The sequence below is a fragment of the Falco cherrug genome, chromosome 4 (genome assembly GCF_023634085.1).
Source record: "Falco cherrug isolate bFalChe1 chromosome 4, bFalChe1.pri, whole genome shotgun sequence".
Classification (NCBI taxonomy): domain Eukaryota; kingdom Metazoa; phylum Chordata; class Aves; order Falconiformes; family Falconidae; genus Falco; species Falco cherrug.
In genome coordinates, this window is record NC_073700.1 from 37,481,646 (window position 1) to 37,498,654 (window position 17,009).

The 17,009-nt window shown below is 60.1% G+C and overlaps 2 protein-coding genes and 1 long non-coding RNA gene across 5 annotated transcripts in view; 1 reads left to right on the top strand and 2 right to left on the bottom strand.

Annotated features, from left to right (window-relative positions):
* The window catches only part of ABCA3 (ATP binding cassette subfamily A member 3), a 31,136-nt gene extending 18,914 nt beyond the window's left edge, over positions 1–12,222 (top strand). The window contains exons 17-31 of the mRNA XM_055709114.1: positions 399–497; positions 688–880; positions 1,741–2,044; positions 2,369–2,642; positions 3,238–3,442; positions 3,906–4,125; positions 4,372–4,530; positions 5,071–5,243; positions 5,525–5,659; positions 5,795–5,989; positions 7,522–7,709; positions 7,812–7,982; positions 8,202–8,389; positions 8,497–8,570; positions 9,702–12,222. Coding sequence (XP_055565089.1) covers positions 399–497; positions 688–880; positions 1,741–2,044; positions 2,369–2,642; positions 3,238–3,442; positions 3,906–4,125; positions 4,372–4,530; positions 5,071–5,243; positions 5,525–5,659; positions 5,795–5,989; positions 7,522–7,709; positions 7,812–7,982; positions 8,202–8,389; positions 8,497–8,570; positions 9,702–9,833 — 2,710 coding nt within the window. The 3' untranslated portion in view covers positions 9,834–12,222. The remainder of the gene's footprint in view (positions 1–398; positions 498–687; positions 881–1,740; positions 2,045–2,368; positions 2,643–3,237; positions 3,443–3,905; positions 4,126–4,371; positions 4,531–5,070; positions 5,244–5,524; positions 5,660–5,794; positions 5,990–7,521; positions 7,710–7,811; positions 7,983–8,201; positions 8,390–8,496; positions 8,571–9,701) is intronic.
* LOC114016752 (uncharacterized) lies at positions 9,249–10,392 on the bottom strand. The gene is made up of 3 exons (XR_003561409.2): positions 10,259–10,392; positions 9,988–10,097; positions 9,249–9,879 (listed from the first exon to the last, which is right to left on the bottom strand). It is a non-coding gene; the product is annotated as an uncharacterized LOC114016752 (long non-coding RNA).
* A 748-nt stretch (positions 12,223–12,970) lies between the features above and the next one.
* Positions 12,971–16,279, bottom strand: MCRIP2 (MAPK regulated corepressor interacting protein 2). Of its 3 annotated transcripts, none has more exons than XM_055709125.1 (5): positions 16,122–16,279; positions 15,961–16,042; positions 14,451–14,578; positions 14,117–14,221; positions 12,971–13,461 (listed from the first exon to the last, which is right to left on the bottom strand). In XM_055709125.1, the coding sequence occupies exons 1-5, from the start codon at positions 16,171–16,173 to the stop codon at positions 13,391–13,393; spliced, it is 438 nt and encodes a 145-aa protein (XP_055565100.1). In that variant the 5' UTR covers positions 16,174–16,279; the 3' UTR covers positions 12,971–13,390. The 3 variants fall into 3 exon arrangements, with proteins under 3 accessions (XP_055565100.1, XP_055565099.1, XP_055565098.1); XM_055709124.1 differs by having other exon boundaries at positions 14,451–14,581; XM_055709123.1 differs by lacking the exons at positions 15,961–16,042; positions 16,122–16,279 and adding an exon at positions 15,363–15,721.
* Between the last annotated feature and the right edge of the window lie 730 nt (positions 16,280–17,009).

Sequence of the window (17,009 nt, forward strand, 5' to 3'; positions counted from 1 at the left end):
GGTCTTGGAAAATTGAGTTTGGCTCCTCCTTTCACCTCCGCCCTCCCCTGCGTGTGCTGGCACATCGCTTTCATGCCCCCCGTGTCACCACCCGTGCAGCAGCTGCATGGGACAGCGCGGGTTGCTGATAGCTGGTGATGGCTGCGGTGTGGAGGGTGGAAGGCATGGGGCAGGCTGGGCTGGCTCCGAAATCTAATATATGGATAGCTGAGGCTGCCTGCGGCAAGGAGGAGCAGCAGGTGGAGCCCAAAAGCTGCTCCTGGGGCGAGTGGGGTGCTTGGTGCTGCAGGCAGCAGCGGAGCTGGCAGCAGAGCTCCAACCGCGCAGGACTGATGCCCAGAGGGTCTCAGCCTCCGAGTGCCCCCCTCATGAGCATCTAACACCGCTTCTCTGTTCAGGTTTGAGGCCTTGTTCACAGAGCTGGAGCAGAAGCGGGAGGAGCTGGGCATCGCCAGCTACGGCGCCTCGGTCACCACCATGGAGGAAGTCTTCCTGAGGTGGGCAGGAGCGGTGGGGTGCCATCGGGTGACAACCGTTCCTCGTGTGCTTTGGCAGTGGCGATGTCCTCCTACACAGCTCTCCAGGGCACCAGTTGGGGTTTGCCTCATCGGTTTGGCTTCCCCAGCTCAGAACAGCTTGGTCCTGTCTGAGTCTGCATTTCATCACCCGCTTTCCCTTCTGGCACAGGGTTGGGAAACTTGTGGATTCCAGCATGGATATCCAGGCCATCCAGCTGCCTGCCCTCCAGTACCAGCATGAGAGACGCTCCAACGACTGGGCCATGGATGACTCCAGCAGCCTGAGCGGCATGACGGACATGACGGACGACAGTGGGGCACTCATCACGGAGGACTGCTCCAGCATCAAGCTCAACACGGGGGTGAGTGTGGGGGTGTTGGTACCACAGGAGAAAGGAGAGGGCATGTGAAGGGGATTTTCGGAGCAGGGTTACCAAGTGGAGCCTCCCCCACGGCTGGTCTTGTTGCGTCTGGTTTGGAAGATCAAATGGGAATCTTCAGGGCAAATTATTTTTAGGGTTGTTGGGGTTGGTCACTGCTGTCTTCTTCATGTTAGTCCTGAGGTGTACAGAGATGCTGTTGAAGGTGTCCCAGGTGATCTAAAGTGGTTTTTGCCTGCTGTTGCTACATCACTTGGGATTTTCAGCAGGGAGATGAGAAAAAACATCTTCCTTCCCCTGATAGGCTTGTGTTTCAGATCGCTGGCAGCCCTTCATGGCCTGCTGCCTATGCACCTGTGATAAATTTCCTTGCATTTCTCAAGGGCACATCTCAAAGGCAGAAGGGGAGAAAGATGTTTCTAGGTTTAAAAAGCAAAGAAGGGGCTGGGCTGGGAGCTCCCAGGCGCCTCAGCCCGGTCGCTTTGGCAGGCAGCCGTGTTGCAGTAATCCTATTTGTGAACCTCAAATGCTGAGAGGTGGAGGAAGGGAAAGGTCATGGCTGAAGCTGCTTTTAACACCTGAGATCCCAAAGAGGCTGAATCCCATGGGGAAGCCATGGAGTCTGACGGGCTGACCTGCTGTGCTGGAGTGCAAGTCGCTTCCCTGCTAATCGCTTTACAGTCTGGGCTGGAGAGCAGGCTCTGCCGCGGGCTTGCAGGCTACCTGCGGGACGGGGAGGTGGGTTTGGGGCTGTTCCCCCCATCAGCTGCGTGGGGCGATGTGGCCAGCGGGGCTGCCTGCAGCTGGCAGGGCTGGCGCTGACCGGGCTCCCCCTCTCCCAGTTCTACCTGTGCTGCCAGCAGTTCTACGCCATGTTCATGAAGCGAGCCATGTACAGCTGGCGCAACTGGAAGATGGTGGCAGCGCAGTTCCTCGTGCCTCTGATCTTCACCGCCTTTGCCCTCATCGTGGCCAAGACCTTCCCAGGCCCCAGGGACTCCTCCCTGCTGAGGCTGACACTGGAGCCCTACGGCCAGACCATCGTGCCCTTCAGTGTCTCGGCTGCCTCGGGTCTGTCGCAGAGGTTGGCGGAGCAGTACGCGGAGCTGCTGGATGCCCAGCGCCAGTCGCCGCTGGAGGTGCTGGGTGAGGGTTTGCAGGGCGCCCATGGAGCAGGCGATGCCTGGCAGGAGCCACGGGCTTCTCTTGCGGGGGCCCTTGGTGTGGGTGGCTCAGGTCCCGGGTGGGCATATCTGACGTATCCCCTTGTATCCTCTCCTGTGTGGGAGAGTCCCACTGTGGGCAGGACGCCTCCTCACCGGAGCAGAGCTGTGTTCTCCAAACCCCTGCGTTTGTGGCCGTCACTGGGGCAAGGGTGGCTCACTGGGGCTGGGGCTGCTCGGTGTGCCGTTGGCCCCCGTTAGCGCTCATGTGATCGAGCCTGCTCATAATGGCTGTGGTGTCTGGCAGGTGGCCTGGACGAGTACCTGATCTCGAGAGCCTCCGAGGAAGGGGGAGCCTTCAACGAGCACTACATCACAGCTGCCTCCTTTGAAGGGGCTGGGAACCGCACTGTGGTCACCGCGCTCTTCAACAACCAGGCGTACCACTCCCCCGCCACGGCCCTGATGCTGGCCGACAATGCCGTCTTCAGGGTACTGGCGGGCCCCAACGCCTCCATCACAGTCACCAACTACCCTCAGCCCCGCAACATCACTGAGAAGGCCAAAGACCAGCTCATGGAGTATGTTTGATGGCACAGCGCCTGCTTTCCTGCTGGGGCTCGTGGCTTCCGTGGGTGCAGATGGGCCTGGTTGTGCTGGCATCAGTGGAGGAGCCAGGCTGGAGCTTCTCAGACCCAAACGTTGCTGTGGCTGTGCTCAGGAGGGCAGGAGAGCAAAGCTCTGGAGGTGACTTACCTGCCTGAGCCTGGCAGCCGCATCACCCCATGCACTTATCCCAGTGGCTGGGTGTTGCCCTCCGTATGCTGGCTGGGGTTGGTTTTCTCTGGATGCTCAGAGCAGAGGGGGCTGCGTGGCTGTACACTTCACAAAGTCCTGCAGTCAGGGTCTCCAAACCTCACCTGTACCAGAGGGGACATGCATGGGACCTCACCGAGGCAGGGTAGAGGTTTGTGGTGTGCAAGGTGGGCCGTGCGTGGGTGACGCTCTTCTTACTGAGGTGCACTTTTATTGTGGGGTGTTTCTTCTGCATGCTGGCTTGCTGGGTGAGTGTAGCCTCCCTGAGAAGCACGGTGTGGGTGTGCTGTCCCCCCGTAGCCTTGGCATTGCCTTGAGGAGCTGTCCCTGTCCTAACCTGCCCCACTGCTCTCCCCGCAGGGGCCAGACCGGGTTTGCCATTGCCATCAACCTGCTGTATGGCATGGCCTCGCTCGCCAGCACTTTCGCGCTGCTGCTGGTCAGCGAGCGGGCCATCAAAGCCAAGCACGTCCAGTTTGTCAGCGGCGTCTACGTGATCAACTTCTGGCTCTCCGCCCTCCTCTGGGACATCATCAACTTTCTCATCCCTTGTGCTCTAATGCTGGTGAGTCAGCTCTGATGCCCTGTCTTCCCCTTGGGTGGGAGCTCTGGGTGCTGCTCCTCTGGGAGAGCTGGGATGCGTGTGGGTGCAGGGTAGAGGATAAGGCTACTGGCATTGTCTCAGTTAGTCGAAAGGATGGGCAAGAAAGCTGTCCCTTAGTCCTTCTGGGAGCTGTGTCATGGCCAGCCAGCTGGGTCAGTCAACTGCAGCCTCTGGCACCTGAATGCTTGTTTGTGGGCACTAGAAAATCTCAAAATACATGGGAGCATGGAGAGCGATTCCCCAGATCTGCCCTTCTGCATTCTGGTCTGCAGAAAGAGAGCTTGTCTTGGGGACAGGCGTGGGCTGCTGGTAGGAACCGTCAGTGCGGTGCTGCCATTACCTTGCTGCCTGGGCCACTGAGACAAGGGCAACATCACTTGTGGTCAAGACAGACATGCATTCTACTCACATTGCTGTGCCCCAGGTGATATTCCAAGCCTTTGACGTGCAAGCCTTCACCCAAGACAGCCACCTCGTTGATGTGATGCTGATCTTCCTCCTTTATGGCTGGGCCATCATCCCCCTCATGTACCTCCTTAGCTTCTTCTTCTCGGTGGCAGCCACAGCCTACACCCGTCTCACCATCTTCAACATCCTCTCAGGCACGGCCACCTTCCTGGCGGTCACCATCATGAGCATCCCAGGTGGGTCGCTGCCCTCCGTGCCTGCCCAGCACCGCACCCTGCCATCACCAGGAAGATGCAGCCCCCAGGGGGACTCTCATCCCAGGGCTGTCCCCACACCAGCAACAAAACTGCTATGACAGTCCATTCTCACCCATTAAACGTGACAAAATCTGTTGGTTTTCCTTCTGAACTTGGAAGTATCAGGGTCTTTCTCTAAAACCAGCTAACTCCCAATCTGTTGTTCCTCCTGTGCTCTTTTTTCAGAACTGGGCTTGGTGGACCTCTCCAAAACCTTGGATAAAGTCTTTCTCGTCTTACCCAATTACTGCCTGGGCCAGTGCATCAGTGACTTCTACCAGAACTATGAGTTCATTCAGTTTTGTACCTCCTCTGTTGAAGCCATCTTCATCTGCAAGGCGTTTAGTGAGTCTCTGTGTTGGTCCTCACCTGCCCACCCCACCGTAGCCACACTGGGAGGTCTCTGAGGGGTGGATGGTGGAGCTGGGCAGTATCACGGGGCCTCTAACCCAACCTGGGCAGTAGCTCCAGGTACCATTTTAAAGTAAAAACTAGGCAGCATTTGACACTCGTAGGTGATCCAATTAAGGCATCTTTTCCTTACTAATGATTTGGAGGAAAGCTGGGGTGAGGGAAAGTTTCATAAACAAGTAAAGAAGTCCCTGTCCCAAGAGTGACGTTTTCTCCTCTGTGTGCCTCCACTGGGCATCTTCTGCCAGATCCCCTCCAGACCGGAATCTTCCTGTGGGAAGCATTGGAAAGAGCTGTGGGCAGGGAGCCAGTGTGAGCTGGGATGGAAATGAGTGTTGGAAAGAGCTGTGGGCAGGGAGCCAGTGTGGGCTGGCATGGAGATGAGCCTGGCAAAGCCTTGGGCTCACAGCTTTCCGTGCCCCTCCCCAGAGTGTGGATTGATCCAAATCTTGATTTTGTTCCATCCCTGCTCAGATATCAGTTATCAGATGAACTACTTTTCCTGGGAGACTCCTGGGATCGGACGATACCTGACCTCCTTGACCGTCCAGGGTTTCTCCTTCCTCTTCCTCCTTTTCCTCATTGAGACAAACCTTCTCTGGAGACTGAGAACTTTGGTCTGTGGCATCTGCAGGCGGCGGAAATGGGTGAGCTGAAGCATGTGGAAGGGAGAAGTAAGATGCCCCCCAAACCAAGCCCAGGAGTCCCTGCGAGCTGGAGACAAGCTCCCTTCACCTAAATCACTCTCTCAGGGAGCATTCCTGGAGCAGGTGGCTTGGAGGGGCCAGTCCTGTTGACTGTGTGGGTTGGCAAAGGGAGGGAGAGACGGCTGATCAAAGGGATGGATTGTGTCTGGGTTGGGGGCACTGGAAGAATTCATTTGTCCCACAGCAGCCAGGTGGCAGAGTGTTTTTTCTCCCCTGTTTAGGTGGCACTGCTGAACAGGGTATCTGTGCTGCCGGAGGACCGGGACGTGGCAGATGAGAGGAAGAAGGTTTTGGAGTCACCACCAGAACTGCTGTCATCTCTCAGCAGCCCTCTGGTCATCAAGGAGCTCACCAAGGTGAGGAGAGCGTGGCCCTTCCTCAGCACCCTGCTGCTGGCTGAACCATGGTCCTCACGGGGCTGGTAAAGCCACCACTTGCCTTGCTGTGCCACCAGGCAGTGACTGGCATGGCTTGTGCATGGTCTCCTCCAGGTCTACGACAGCCGGGAGTCCCTGCTGGCGGTGGACAGGATCTCCTTGGCGGTCAGCAAAGGGGAATGCTTTGGCCTCCTCGGCTTCAATGGAGCGGGCAAAACCACCACCTTCAAGATGCTGACGGGTGACGAGAGCATCACGTCAGGGGATGCCTTTGTGGACGGCCACAGCATTCTGGCCAACATCAAGAAGGTACCAAGGGCTGCAGGGGCGGAGGGCAGTGTTACACGCAAACCTGCGTCTGGCTGGGCTGGGCCACCTCGCGAGTGCCTCTGAGGAGGACATGGTGGCCGTTGCCAGAGGTTGAAGTAATATCCCAGGGACGTTGTGTCCATGTCTGGCCCAGCTCTCCGTTATCTGGCCACGGGGAAGCAGTCCCCTCTCCGCTGGGATGACAGATGGGGGTAACAAATGGGAGCCAAACCTTGCTGGGGTGGCAAACCCTTCATCAAAGGGTTTAGCTCCGTAAGTTGGAAAGGTGAAAAATGTGAATTAATGATCACAGTTGGGTGATGGTGTCTCAAAAATAAGCAGGTTGAACCTTTCCAGAACCCCCTGCTAGAGGTCTCCTTGCTGGGAATTACCCACTGCCCTTGGAAAAGCAAGGGATGAGCAGGAATCAGGCTTTCAGTTCAGTCCCTGGATAGCCCTGCCACTGTCAAGCCCAGACAGCGTCAAGCAAGGAGAACACAGGCAGGGTCTGCCCTGAAAGCACGGCCCTGCTTGCTTCTTCCCCTGCCCCTCGGCCTTCTGCTGGGCTCTTGTCCCCAGAGGAGACCAGGACAGGGGGAGCAGGGTGCTGTGGTGGGCTGACCCTGGCTGGGAGATCTCCAGCGTGGCTCCTTCCCATGGGCTGCAGCCCTTCACATGCTGCCCCAGCGGGGGTCCCCCCCCCCAGCACAGGCACAGCCCCCCAGGCACAGCCGGCCCCAGGGGGGTCCCCACGGGGTCCCCATCCCATCCCAGGCTCCTCCCCACGGGCCCTGCCGGCAGCCGCCCCGCGGGCTGCGGGGGGGGTCTGCGCCCCCTGGCACCCTGGGCTGGGGCACAGCCTGCCCCACCGGGGGCTTCCCCATGGGCTGCTGGGGCACCTCTGCTCCAGCGCCGTGAGCCCCTCCTGCCTCCTCCTCCACTGACCTTCGTGTCTGCAGGGCTGTGGCTCTCACATGATCTCTCTCCTCTTTTCTGCTGCAATTTGTTGTGCAATATTTTTTTTTCCCCCTCTTCTTAAATACATTACCCCTGAGGCACGGCCAGCAGCAGGTCCAGCTGGGAGCTGGCTGGCGTGGGCTCTGTGGGCTCCGTCGGGCACAGGGGCAGCTATGGCACAGCCCCCCTGCAGCCCCCTGGTACCAAAACCTTGCCACGCAAACCCAGTACAGGTACAGACCTTCCAGTGCTTTCTTTTTCCCCAAGAGCCTGGGCCACCTGAACTGGCCCCGCACAATGATGGACGAGCTTGGGAAACGCAGCACGAGGCCACACAGTTGCCATCCAGAGCCGCTGCATGTGTCCATCCCTGCCAGACTGGCTGCTCCAGCCACCAGGGGCTTTCCCTCTCATTGCTCCCGTGGTTTCACAGGGGCGGCTCAGTCCCTGTCGCTTTGAGCAGAAACCTTGTGGAGATGCAGCTAAGCCCTGTAGGTGCCGAGGCACCTCCTGGCTTGGGGACCTTGCAGAGACTTGCCTGTGAGCTGATCCCATTGGGCTCTTCTTGCCCCAAGGTCCAGCAGCGGATCGGCTACTGCCCGCAGTTTGATGCCCTCCTGGACCACATGACGGGCCGCGAGACCCTGAGCATGTACGCCCGGCTGCGGGGCATCCCCGAGCGCTACATCGGCAGCTGCGTGGAGAACATGCTGCGAGGGCTGCTCCTGGAGCCACATGCCGACAAACTCGTGAGGACCTACAGGTAAGAGGAGCCATGGAGACACCCTGTGCCCCTTGCCCTTCGTCTTGTGTGGCTCTCCCTGTGCTCATATTGGGTCTCTGTCCCCATGCCCGTCTCCTGCAGTGGTGGTAACAAGCGGAAGCTGAGCGCTGGCATCGCCCTCATTGGCGGTCCCCCCGTCATCTTCCTGGATGAACCCTCCACCGGCATGGACCCCGTGGCCCGGCGTTTGCTCTGGGACGCAGTGACACGGACGCGGGAGTGTGGCAAATCCATCATCTTCACTTCCCACAGGTGACGCTTGTCTGGGCAGGCGCTTGGCGTGAGAGGTTGGGGAGAAGGAGGGAGGGTGCTGGGGTCCAAGGGATGGGACCTGCCTCCAGAGCCTGGGGGGGTGCACTGCCTGCAGCCGGCAGTGGCTGCTTTACCCAGATCTCCCTCTGAAAGTCCAGAAGCTTCTACTGTTCTGCCTTGGTGCTCCTGCCCCTGAACAAGCCCTCTTCTGTCCTGCAGCATGGAGGAGTGCGAAGCGCTGTGCACGCGGCTGGCCATCATGGTGAACGGGCAGTTCAAATGCCTGGGCAGCCCCCAGCACCTGAAAAGCAAGTTCGGCAGTGGCTACACCTTGCTGGCCAAAACGCGGAGTGAGGAGGAGGGCGAGCTGCAGGCCTTCAAGGCCTTCGTGGAGAAGACTTTCCCAGGTACCATTAGCTGCCAGAGCTGTTGCCCTCCGAGGGAGGGCAGGGTGCTGGGCGAGAGCTTCAGCCAGTTGCCTAACACAGAGCCCCTCCTCGCTTGTCTCTACCAGGCAGTGTCCTGAAACACGAGCACCAGGGCATGGTACATTACCACTTGACCAACAAGAACCTCAGCTGGGCACAGGTAAGCAGGTGCTGGAGCACGGCTGGTGCGGGACGAGGCTGGGGGGGCACAACCCTATTCCTGTCCCTTAGCATGCTCTTGATGCTTTGCTTTCATGCTCGGCTCATCTTCCTTTTCTTCCAGAGCCACTCTCTGTCCAAAATCCAGGTGATACATAAAACCCAAGCAAATTAAAAAGTGGGTTTCTCCCCAGCCCTTTCCCACCTCCTGGCCCAAACAGGTCACCTGCGCAAACAGCCAGCGTGTGAGCATCCAGGACTCGCCATGTGTGCTGAGCCAGGACCGCTCCATCCCACCCCCCCCAACTGACTGCCCCTGCCCACAGCCCTCCAGAGGGAAAGCCGCGTCTCCCTGGGGAGCAAGAGCTGATTTTGCCATTGTTTGTGCATCTCAAAATATTGCATGGAGGCTCTGGAGGGTGCTGGAAGGAGTGTGTTTGCTAGCTGCATCCTTCCCACCCTGCATCTCCCTGCTGGGAATGCAGCACTGGTGGACACAGCATCAACTCTGCTGCTGCTGCACGTGGGCACTGGGGCTGCCACGTGCGGGGCTACGGACATGGGCTTTGCTGAGCCACAGACCCGGCTGGATCCCAGCCCAGGGGGATATATAAAAACCAGGGGGATGGGGGGTGTGGAGAGAGATTATCTGTATACAGTGTAAACAGTTATACATATAGTGTATGCAGACAGTTATATACTGTCGATACATGTTTATGTCTAGGTAGTATACATATATATGCATATAATATACAGATAGTTTTTGTACACAGTATATACATTTTTATATCTGTATATATATAGTTTTTTATCTATTATATACATATTTTATATTTATAATGTATTGAGCTGGGATCCCAGCCCAGGGATATATTTAAAAAAAAATACATTTGTATATATATGTTTGTATCATATATATATATGTATATGTAAAATACATATTTTAAAATGGGGTCAGGTGCTCTGCTAAATAATCCATCTTCTGGCTTACCACTGCCCTCCTGCCAGGGGAGGTTTCCCTTCCCCTGGCTCTCCCTGGAGGAGAAGGCTTCCTCCGCTTTCTCGGCTGCAACCCATGGGGTTCTCCCGCAGCTGAGGTACCCTGCAGTAACTGCCATGCTGTCCCTTGCAGGTCTTCGGGGCCTTGGAGAAAGCCAAAGAGAAGTACCGCTTGGAAGACTATTCGGTGAGCCAGATATCCCTGGAGCAAGTCTTCATGAGCTTCACTCGCTTCCAGCACTACACAGAGGACAGAGGGAAATGAGCAGAAGCCCCCACTGGTGCCCTTCGTCACGGACTGGCCCTGCTGCCTAAACATAGTATATATAGAGACAGTAATTTATATATCGGCGTGTCTTAAATAATGTATAAATGTAAGAAACTTTTCACCGGGGAGGGGGGAGCGGATGGCATCGTACCTTCTGCCGTGGGGAACACCAGCGATGCGTGTGCATCGCGTGCTGGCACGGGTCTGTGTGTGCGTGTGTGTGTGCATGTGACACTCCCACTCTCCAGCCTTCACTCCCATCTAGACAGCAAAAAAAAAAAAGCTCCAAAAGCAGGGAGAAGCCTGGATGGGTGGAGAGGGGTGTTGGGGGTTGGGCTGGCAAAGGAGGAGTGGGATGCTGTCCCCAAATGGCACCACACTCCCCGCCCCCCGCGCCCCTCTTCCCTGCCCGATGCTCATACCCATCAGGACGCTGCTTCATGGTCTTTGCCCGCATGTCGACGTGTATTGTTAGGTGGTTTGCTCATGGTTTACCAGGAGGCTGTCAAATAGCTTAGACCCAAACTGTTCGCTGGGTTAATTCGGGTGTGCTGTGGTTGCCCTTAGAAGCTCGTTGTGTCTAGCGGGAGGGGACAAGGCAAGGCTCCTGTGGGTCCCCTTCGGCATGGCAGAGGCTGCATCTCCTTTAACTCCTTGGAAAATGCTGTCCCCTCCTGCTTGCTTGCCTGTGGGTGGAGGCAAGCCCGTCCTGAGGAGCTGGCAGCGGTGCCGGGGGAGCTGGCTGCGCGGTGCTGGCACGATGTGTTACTGGTGAGATGCCCAGAGCTCGGCCCCTCATACAGCACGTGGCGGGTACAGCTGCAGAGGCAGAGCTCGGGCTCAAGGCAGCGATGGGCGAGAGGTGTCGCAGGGTGCCTGGGGACGCTGCTGGGCTCGCTGTTGCATCCATGAAAAGGTTTAGGCAGCAGCACTGCCCTGCAGAGTGCTGTGCAGCCACAGGACTGGTTGCGAATGCCAGAGGGGCTCTCCCCTTAGACCCCACGCAGCTCTGACCAGAGCCTGCCCATCCCACATCCTCCTCCTCATCATCATCCCCTCCGCACCACGCCGGGCTGCTCTGGCAGCGGACAGGGAGCAGCAAAGGTACCCTCCTGCCCTTTCCCAGCCACAGGGGATGCTGCTGGGCATGGTGCAGTAGGCACCAGCACTGCCCAGCCCTCCACGGAGGCAGAGGCAGCAACTGGGATTTTCTTTTTGGCGTTTCCCAGTGGCTGGGTTGCTTTTTTTGTTTTACATCCATGTTGATTCTTGTCTGTCCTTAACTAGTCCCTGTGTCACCTAGGGGCAGTCCCCTTCGGGCCGGCTGCTCCGTGATCAATGCAGCGCTATTTGCACTATAGTAATACACACAATTGCACATAACTAAATGAATTAATATTTATGGCGAGGGTGCTGATTCCCTTCTAGTGATTGCATTGTCAGGGGTTGGGTTGTATTTTTGGGTTGGGTTTTTGTTTTGTTCCTGTGACTGGACTCATTCTTTCCTGTTCCATTTTTTCCCTTTGCCTAATGTTGTTCAAAACGATGGTGCATCATGTTACTAAGAATTTCCCTGATCTTAACAATGTGTGTTTTTATTAGTAGGCAGCCAGCAGCTGAATGGCATCCCTGGAATGCCTTGGTGTCCATCAGAGCTGCTGGCACGGAGGGTTTGCTACCTGGGAGCATCCCTGCAGCTGGCAGAGCCACCCTGGGGCAGCTCTTGTGCCAAAAAAAAAAAAAAAGGGGAGCGCTTTCTGGTGGGAGGGTGCCTGGAGCCACCAGGAGAGTGCTGGGACTCCCAGAAGCTGGTATTTTTGGGAAGGGGAGCTACAGCAGGATGCAGCAGCGCCTCCAGGGCTTTGCCTGGGATGGGGAGCAGTGAGACACTAAATTGCCACAGGCTGGCAGCACCCTGAGCACAGCAACAACAGGCAGGACAGCAGAGACGCCCACCACCACGTGCTGTTGGGGTACTGGTGACCCCCCTGCAAGGCTTGGTCCTGGGGCAGGTAGCACAGGGGCAGCATAACCCCCTCCACAGGGCCCATGAACACAGTGGAGAAGTCAAGGGCAAGGATGGCATCCCGCAGCACCAGCCCCCCACCATGGGGGCCATCCCAGCCTGAACAGTCTTACCAAAGCAGCATTCCTCAGCTGCACGGTGCTGTACCAGCCCTGCCAGCCCCATTTCTGTTACAGCTGCAGGACCAGGGCTGCTCGCCGGGCACCAGCAGGTTCTGTGCTGGCAGCATCATGGCTGCTGCTGGCAACGCTCCGGCCGCCCAAGCCACGGTGGGCGAAGCATCACAGCTGCTGCTCCTCTCTGGCTGCAGTGTGTGGTTGTTAGTCCCATCAATAGGAATAATAAAGATGATTTTTTTTTTTCCAGTGGGTGTTTCCTGGCCTCCTTTGGAGTCCCAGAGCAGCTCCAGCCCTGGTGGGTTGGGCTTAGGCTGCTCAGGCTGTGCTGGCCTTCTGCTCTCTGCTTTGGGGCACGGGGAGGGGGGGGAACAACAGGGGTGTCCTCCAAAATCTGACCTGGAAGGGCTCAGTCCAGCCTGGAAAAGCCCATGGGCTGAGGGGTTTCCTGTGTGCCAGAGTGCCTCTGGGAGCAGAAGGGGGGGGCGCCCATTCCTTCCACCACAGGCAGCCACAACCACCCTCTCTTCGCCCCCCCAAAGCTGCACCCCAACAGCCACAGGGGGAGACTTGGGGCTCAAACTAGCTTTTGTCAAAGCAATTTCAAGGGTTGCCCTGGCAGTGGGGGGCTGGCCTTGGCACCCTCACTCCTGCAGCTTTACCCATCTACATACCACAGTCAGGTGCTCAGCCCCCTGCCCATATGCCACCCCCCCAATCCCAAACTTACACCCAAGGCAGCACCAGCCCCCAGCTAAGCCCGGGGAGATGAGGCACCACTGAGGCAAGGATGCAGCTCCAAGGAAGGCAGGGAGATGCACCAAGACTTTCCATCTCCAGAGCAACATGGTATCTGCTCAGCAAGGACGCGGCCATGAGTGTGTCCCCCCCCCCGCACAGGGATGCCCTCCCTGCTCCATGCCAACCCAGGGCACCATTCTATACGCCAGCTGCTTTGCCACCTCCTCCCCATCCCACAAGTGCCTCTCCACTGGCAGTTTGAACGCTTTATTGTCTGGCAGTCCTGCTACAGCACCTCGCTGTACTCCCCGTGGCTACAGCCGCACCAGGGGAATCTGCTCCCTCATCCCCAGCATGGCACCACAGTGTCCCTGGGAGCTGGAGGCTGCAGGCGCTGCAGCAGTCCAAGAACTGGCACTTAAGGAATCCTGGCTGGGGCCACACGCTGCTCCTCCACGCTGGGCGCAGGGAGTGGGTGCCCAGCTGGGCAGGGCTGTGGTCCAGTCCCACTGGCCTCGCTGGGCTGGCAGCGTGGGTCACTTGATTTCGGTCATCTTTTAAAAACGTGGTTCTAAAATCCCACCAATTCTGGGCTCTGACCAGATGGTCTCAGATTTGTTTCTCTTAAAAAAAACAAAAAAAAAAAAACAAACCCAAACCTTTCTTCCCTTTTATGTGCAATTTTCAATTTTGGCTAGAAATTGCTGTGCCCACCACTCCTCCAGGTCAATGGGAACAAAGTCTGAAAGAGAGGGGAGGGAGAGAGGAGAGCATAGGCAGAGCAGCTGGAGCAGAGCTCTGGGTGCTCCCCGACCCAACCATTTGCCACTGGGAAACAACAAAGACACCCCAAGATTTCCCCCACCCCTGTGCCCTGTCCCCAGAAGGCCAGGCTGGGTTTGCAGGGTCCTTCTCTTCTTGGGGACTTCTCAGCCACCGCAGCACCCCCCAGGCCGCATTTGTGGCCCCCGCTCAGCTCCGTCTCAGTGTCCCCATCCCCGCTGGGCTCCAGCTTGGTCCTGCTCGGCCCCAGGAGAGGCAGGTCCCCACAGCGGGACCCGGGGGGCTACTCTCCAGCATGATGCTGAAACCACCTTGGTGACTGGAGAGAGTGTAACTTCCAGAAAAGTCATCAGTCACCCTGCTTGCTTGGGCTCCTCCAGTGGGGCATGGTGGGACACCCCCACCACAGTGCCAGGGGCCAGCTGCTCCTCAACACACCCACAGCAGCCTCAGCACCAGCAGGATAGACTCAGCCCAGCCCCTCTGGTGCATCCAGCAGTGAGATGATCCTCCTCCCACCACTGCAGCCCTGCTCAGGCACCCAGCTGAGCCCACACCAGCTCACTGCACCCCTGAGCCCGACACACCAAGTGCCACAACTGCTTCTCACTTACTTTTCATCAGTTCAGGGTTGGGGGTTTTCTCTACATACTGCACGGGGCCACAGGCGCTCTCCCCACTCCGGCTGCCATCCAGCTGCTGCTCTACCTGCTGCCAGGCTGGAGGGGGGGGGAACAGGCAGCGGGTGGTTTTGGGATGGGGCTTTCCCAGCCTGGGGGGCCGCAGGAGGTGGTGCAAAGGAGGGCAGGGACCCAGGCTGGGGACCCCATCCCTGCCACCAAGGTCCACAGCACAACAGAGCTGCCTCAAGAGGAACCCCACATGCTCCAGCCCCCCCAGGGTGTGGCAGCAAGGGGGTGCCTGCCCCCAGGGACCCTCTGCCCTCACCTTCATAGACAAAGCGGACGTTCTCCTCATGGGCCAGCGTGTAGCACTCCTCGGGAGCCGAGACCTGCTGCAGCAGCACCTGCGGCCTCTTGCCGTTCACTCTGTTGAAGACTAGTTTCTGGGCTGGGCTGCCGAGGAAAGCAAGGCAGCAGTGAGGGGGCAGCTTGGAGCAAGGACAGGGGCTGTCCAGCCACCCTGGGTTGCCCCACGACACACACGGCCCTGGCAAAGCCAGGGGCACTGCCGCAGCCAGCCCACCCTGCTCAGCCCTGTCCCCAAGGGCACCAAAAGGGACCCAGCCCTCCGGGAAAGGGGGCTCCTACACAGGGAGGGGTGCAGGCAAGGGGAGCTCCCCATGGAAAAGCACAGCCTGCCCATCTCCCACCCATCTTCCAGCCTGGCACCAGGCACAGTCCCCAAAATAAAAATAATCTGTCACCAAAATTGCTGAAATAATCAGGAAAATAGATATGGAACCCAGCTAGGCAGCGGGCAGGGGCACATGCCGCTCCGCAGACCAAGCGCCCGCGTTTACTGGAGCGGCCCCAGCCCCCGGGACGTCCCCAAGGTGCCCCAGGGCTGGGACCAAACCGGCTGCCAAGTGGGAGCAGGTCAGGAGCTGGGCCCGGGGGCCAGCAAACCCGGGCAGGGCCGGGGGCAGCCGGGCCCGGGGGCACTTGGGGCTTGTCTGCCCGGCCCGGGAGCACGGGACAGCGGCGGCGCCACGCTCCTCACGGGACAAAGTCTAAGGGGCCCTGTGAGCACAGGCAGGTCACAGTCTGCAGGGCGAGAGAGCGTGCAGCCCCTGCCCACCCTGCCCCGGGCGGGGTAGCCCACCCCCCCACGCGTGGCGGGGGGCAGCGGGCAGGCACACACACGCCCCCGCTGCACCCCGGGGGAACCCTTCCTCACCCCTTCGGAGGAAGCGGGCAGAGCCGCCCGGACCCGCCGGCGGGGGCTGCCTGCCCTGTCAGCACGGGGTCTCCCAAGTCTTCCCCCCTCGAGGGATGGAGCCGGGACCCTCCGGCTGCCCCCCACCCCCGCCTCACAGCTCCGGCTGCTGCTGCTGCTGGAGGGGGGCAGGTCCGCCCAGCAGCCCCCAACCCTGCCCGCGGCCGCACACCGGGGTGGCGCAGCCGGTGCCTCCCGGGGGCGCTGCACAGCCCCAGCCTCCCCCGGGGGGCGTCGCTGCGCACTCGGGGCCGGCAGCCCCCCGCCGCCTGCACTTTGCCCGCTCCTCCGGTCACAAGCCCCATTCCCCCGCGCCGGTTGGCAGCGGCCTCTACCCGAACCGCCCCCCCCGGGGATGGCCGCCCCCGGTCCCCCCCACGCCACACGCGGGCGGTCTCCGCGGGGAGCGGGCGGGGGGTCCGGCGTGCGGACACCGACCGACGGCCCCCGGCCCTGTCCCGTTCCCCTCCGCCCCCCCCGGCCCCTCCCCCGGCGGCGCGGCCCGGCCGCCCCGGTAACCTTTCCCCAAGGTCACGGCCACCGCCGGCGCGGGGCTCACCTAGCGGGGGGCCAGGCGCCGGGCTGGAGCCGACCCCGCAGCTCGCCCAGCTTGCTGCTCTCCACTGCCTGCTGCGTCGGACCTGCGGGCGGCGGCGGGGGTCAGGGCGGCCCGGGACGGGGACGGTGCCCCCCCGCCGCTCGCCCCCCGCTCCCCGGTACCTGTGCGGCGCTGCGTGGCCAGCTTGCTGGGGCCGCGCGTCAGCGTGTACATCCTGCGGCCCCGCACCGGCCCCGCACCGGCCCCGCCGCCCCCGCCCGAGTGCGGCCCTCGCCCCCCCCCGGGCCTTTAACGAACCGGGCCGGCCGCCGCGACACGCCCCCCGCCCTTAAAGGGCCCGCGCGGGACGGGCGGGGGGGCCGCGGGGCGGGGGGCGCCCGCAGGGGGAGGGGCGGGGGGGCCGCACGTGGCGCCGGGGGAGGGGTGGGAGAGGCGGGGGGAGGGCGGGAGGCGCCTGGGGGGTGTGGGGGACAGGTGGGACACGCACCTGACACGTGGGGCATGGGGACACACATGGGAGACGGGCGGGACACAGCGGGGGCACGCGTGGGAGGGGTGGGGGGAGGCACGGGGCACATGCGGGGCGTGTAAGTGACACACGTGGGGTGTGGGGACACACAGGGGACGCACCTGGGACACATGGGGGGCACACATGGGATGTGGGGACAGACGCGGGACACATGGGGGGGCACGCGTGGGGTGTGGGGACGCACATGGGGCACACGGGGGCACATGTGGGGGACACATGGCACATGAGATACATGGGGACACACGTGGGACATGGGACACGGGAAATGAATGGGACATGGGCACAAGTGGGACGTGGGGGCACACGGGGGAAATGCATGGGACACAGAGGGGACGTGTGAGATGTCGGAGCCATGGGACACGCAGGGTACACACAAGGGACGTGGGGACACAGAGAGGTCAAGTAGGAGAAAGGGCCCGGGAGACACGTGGGACAAGATGGCACAGGCACGCAGGGAACACTGGAGTCACAGGGAACACAGAGGGGACGTTCAGGAGACAGGGGACACAGGGAGGACACG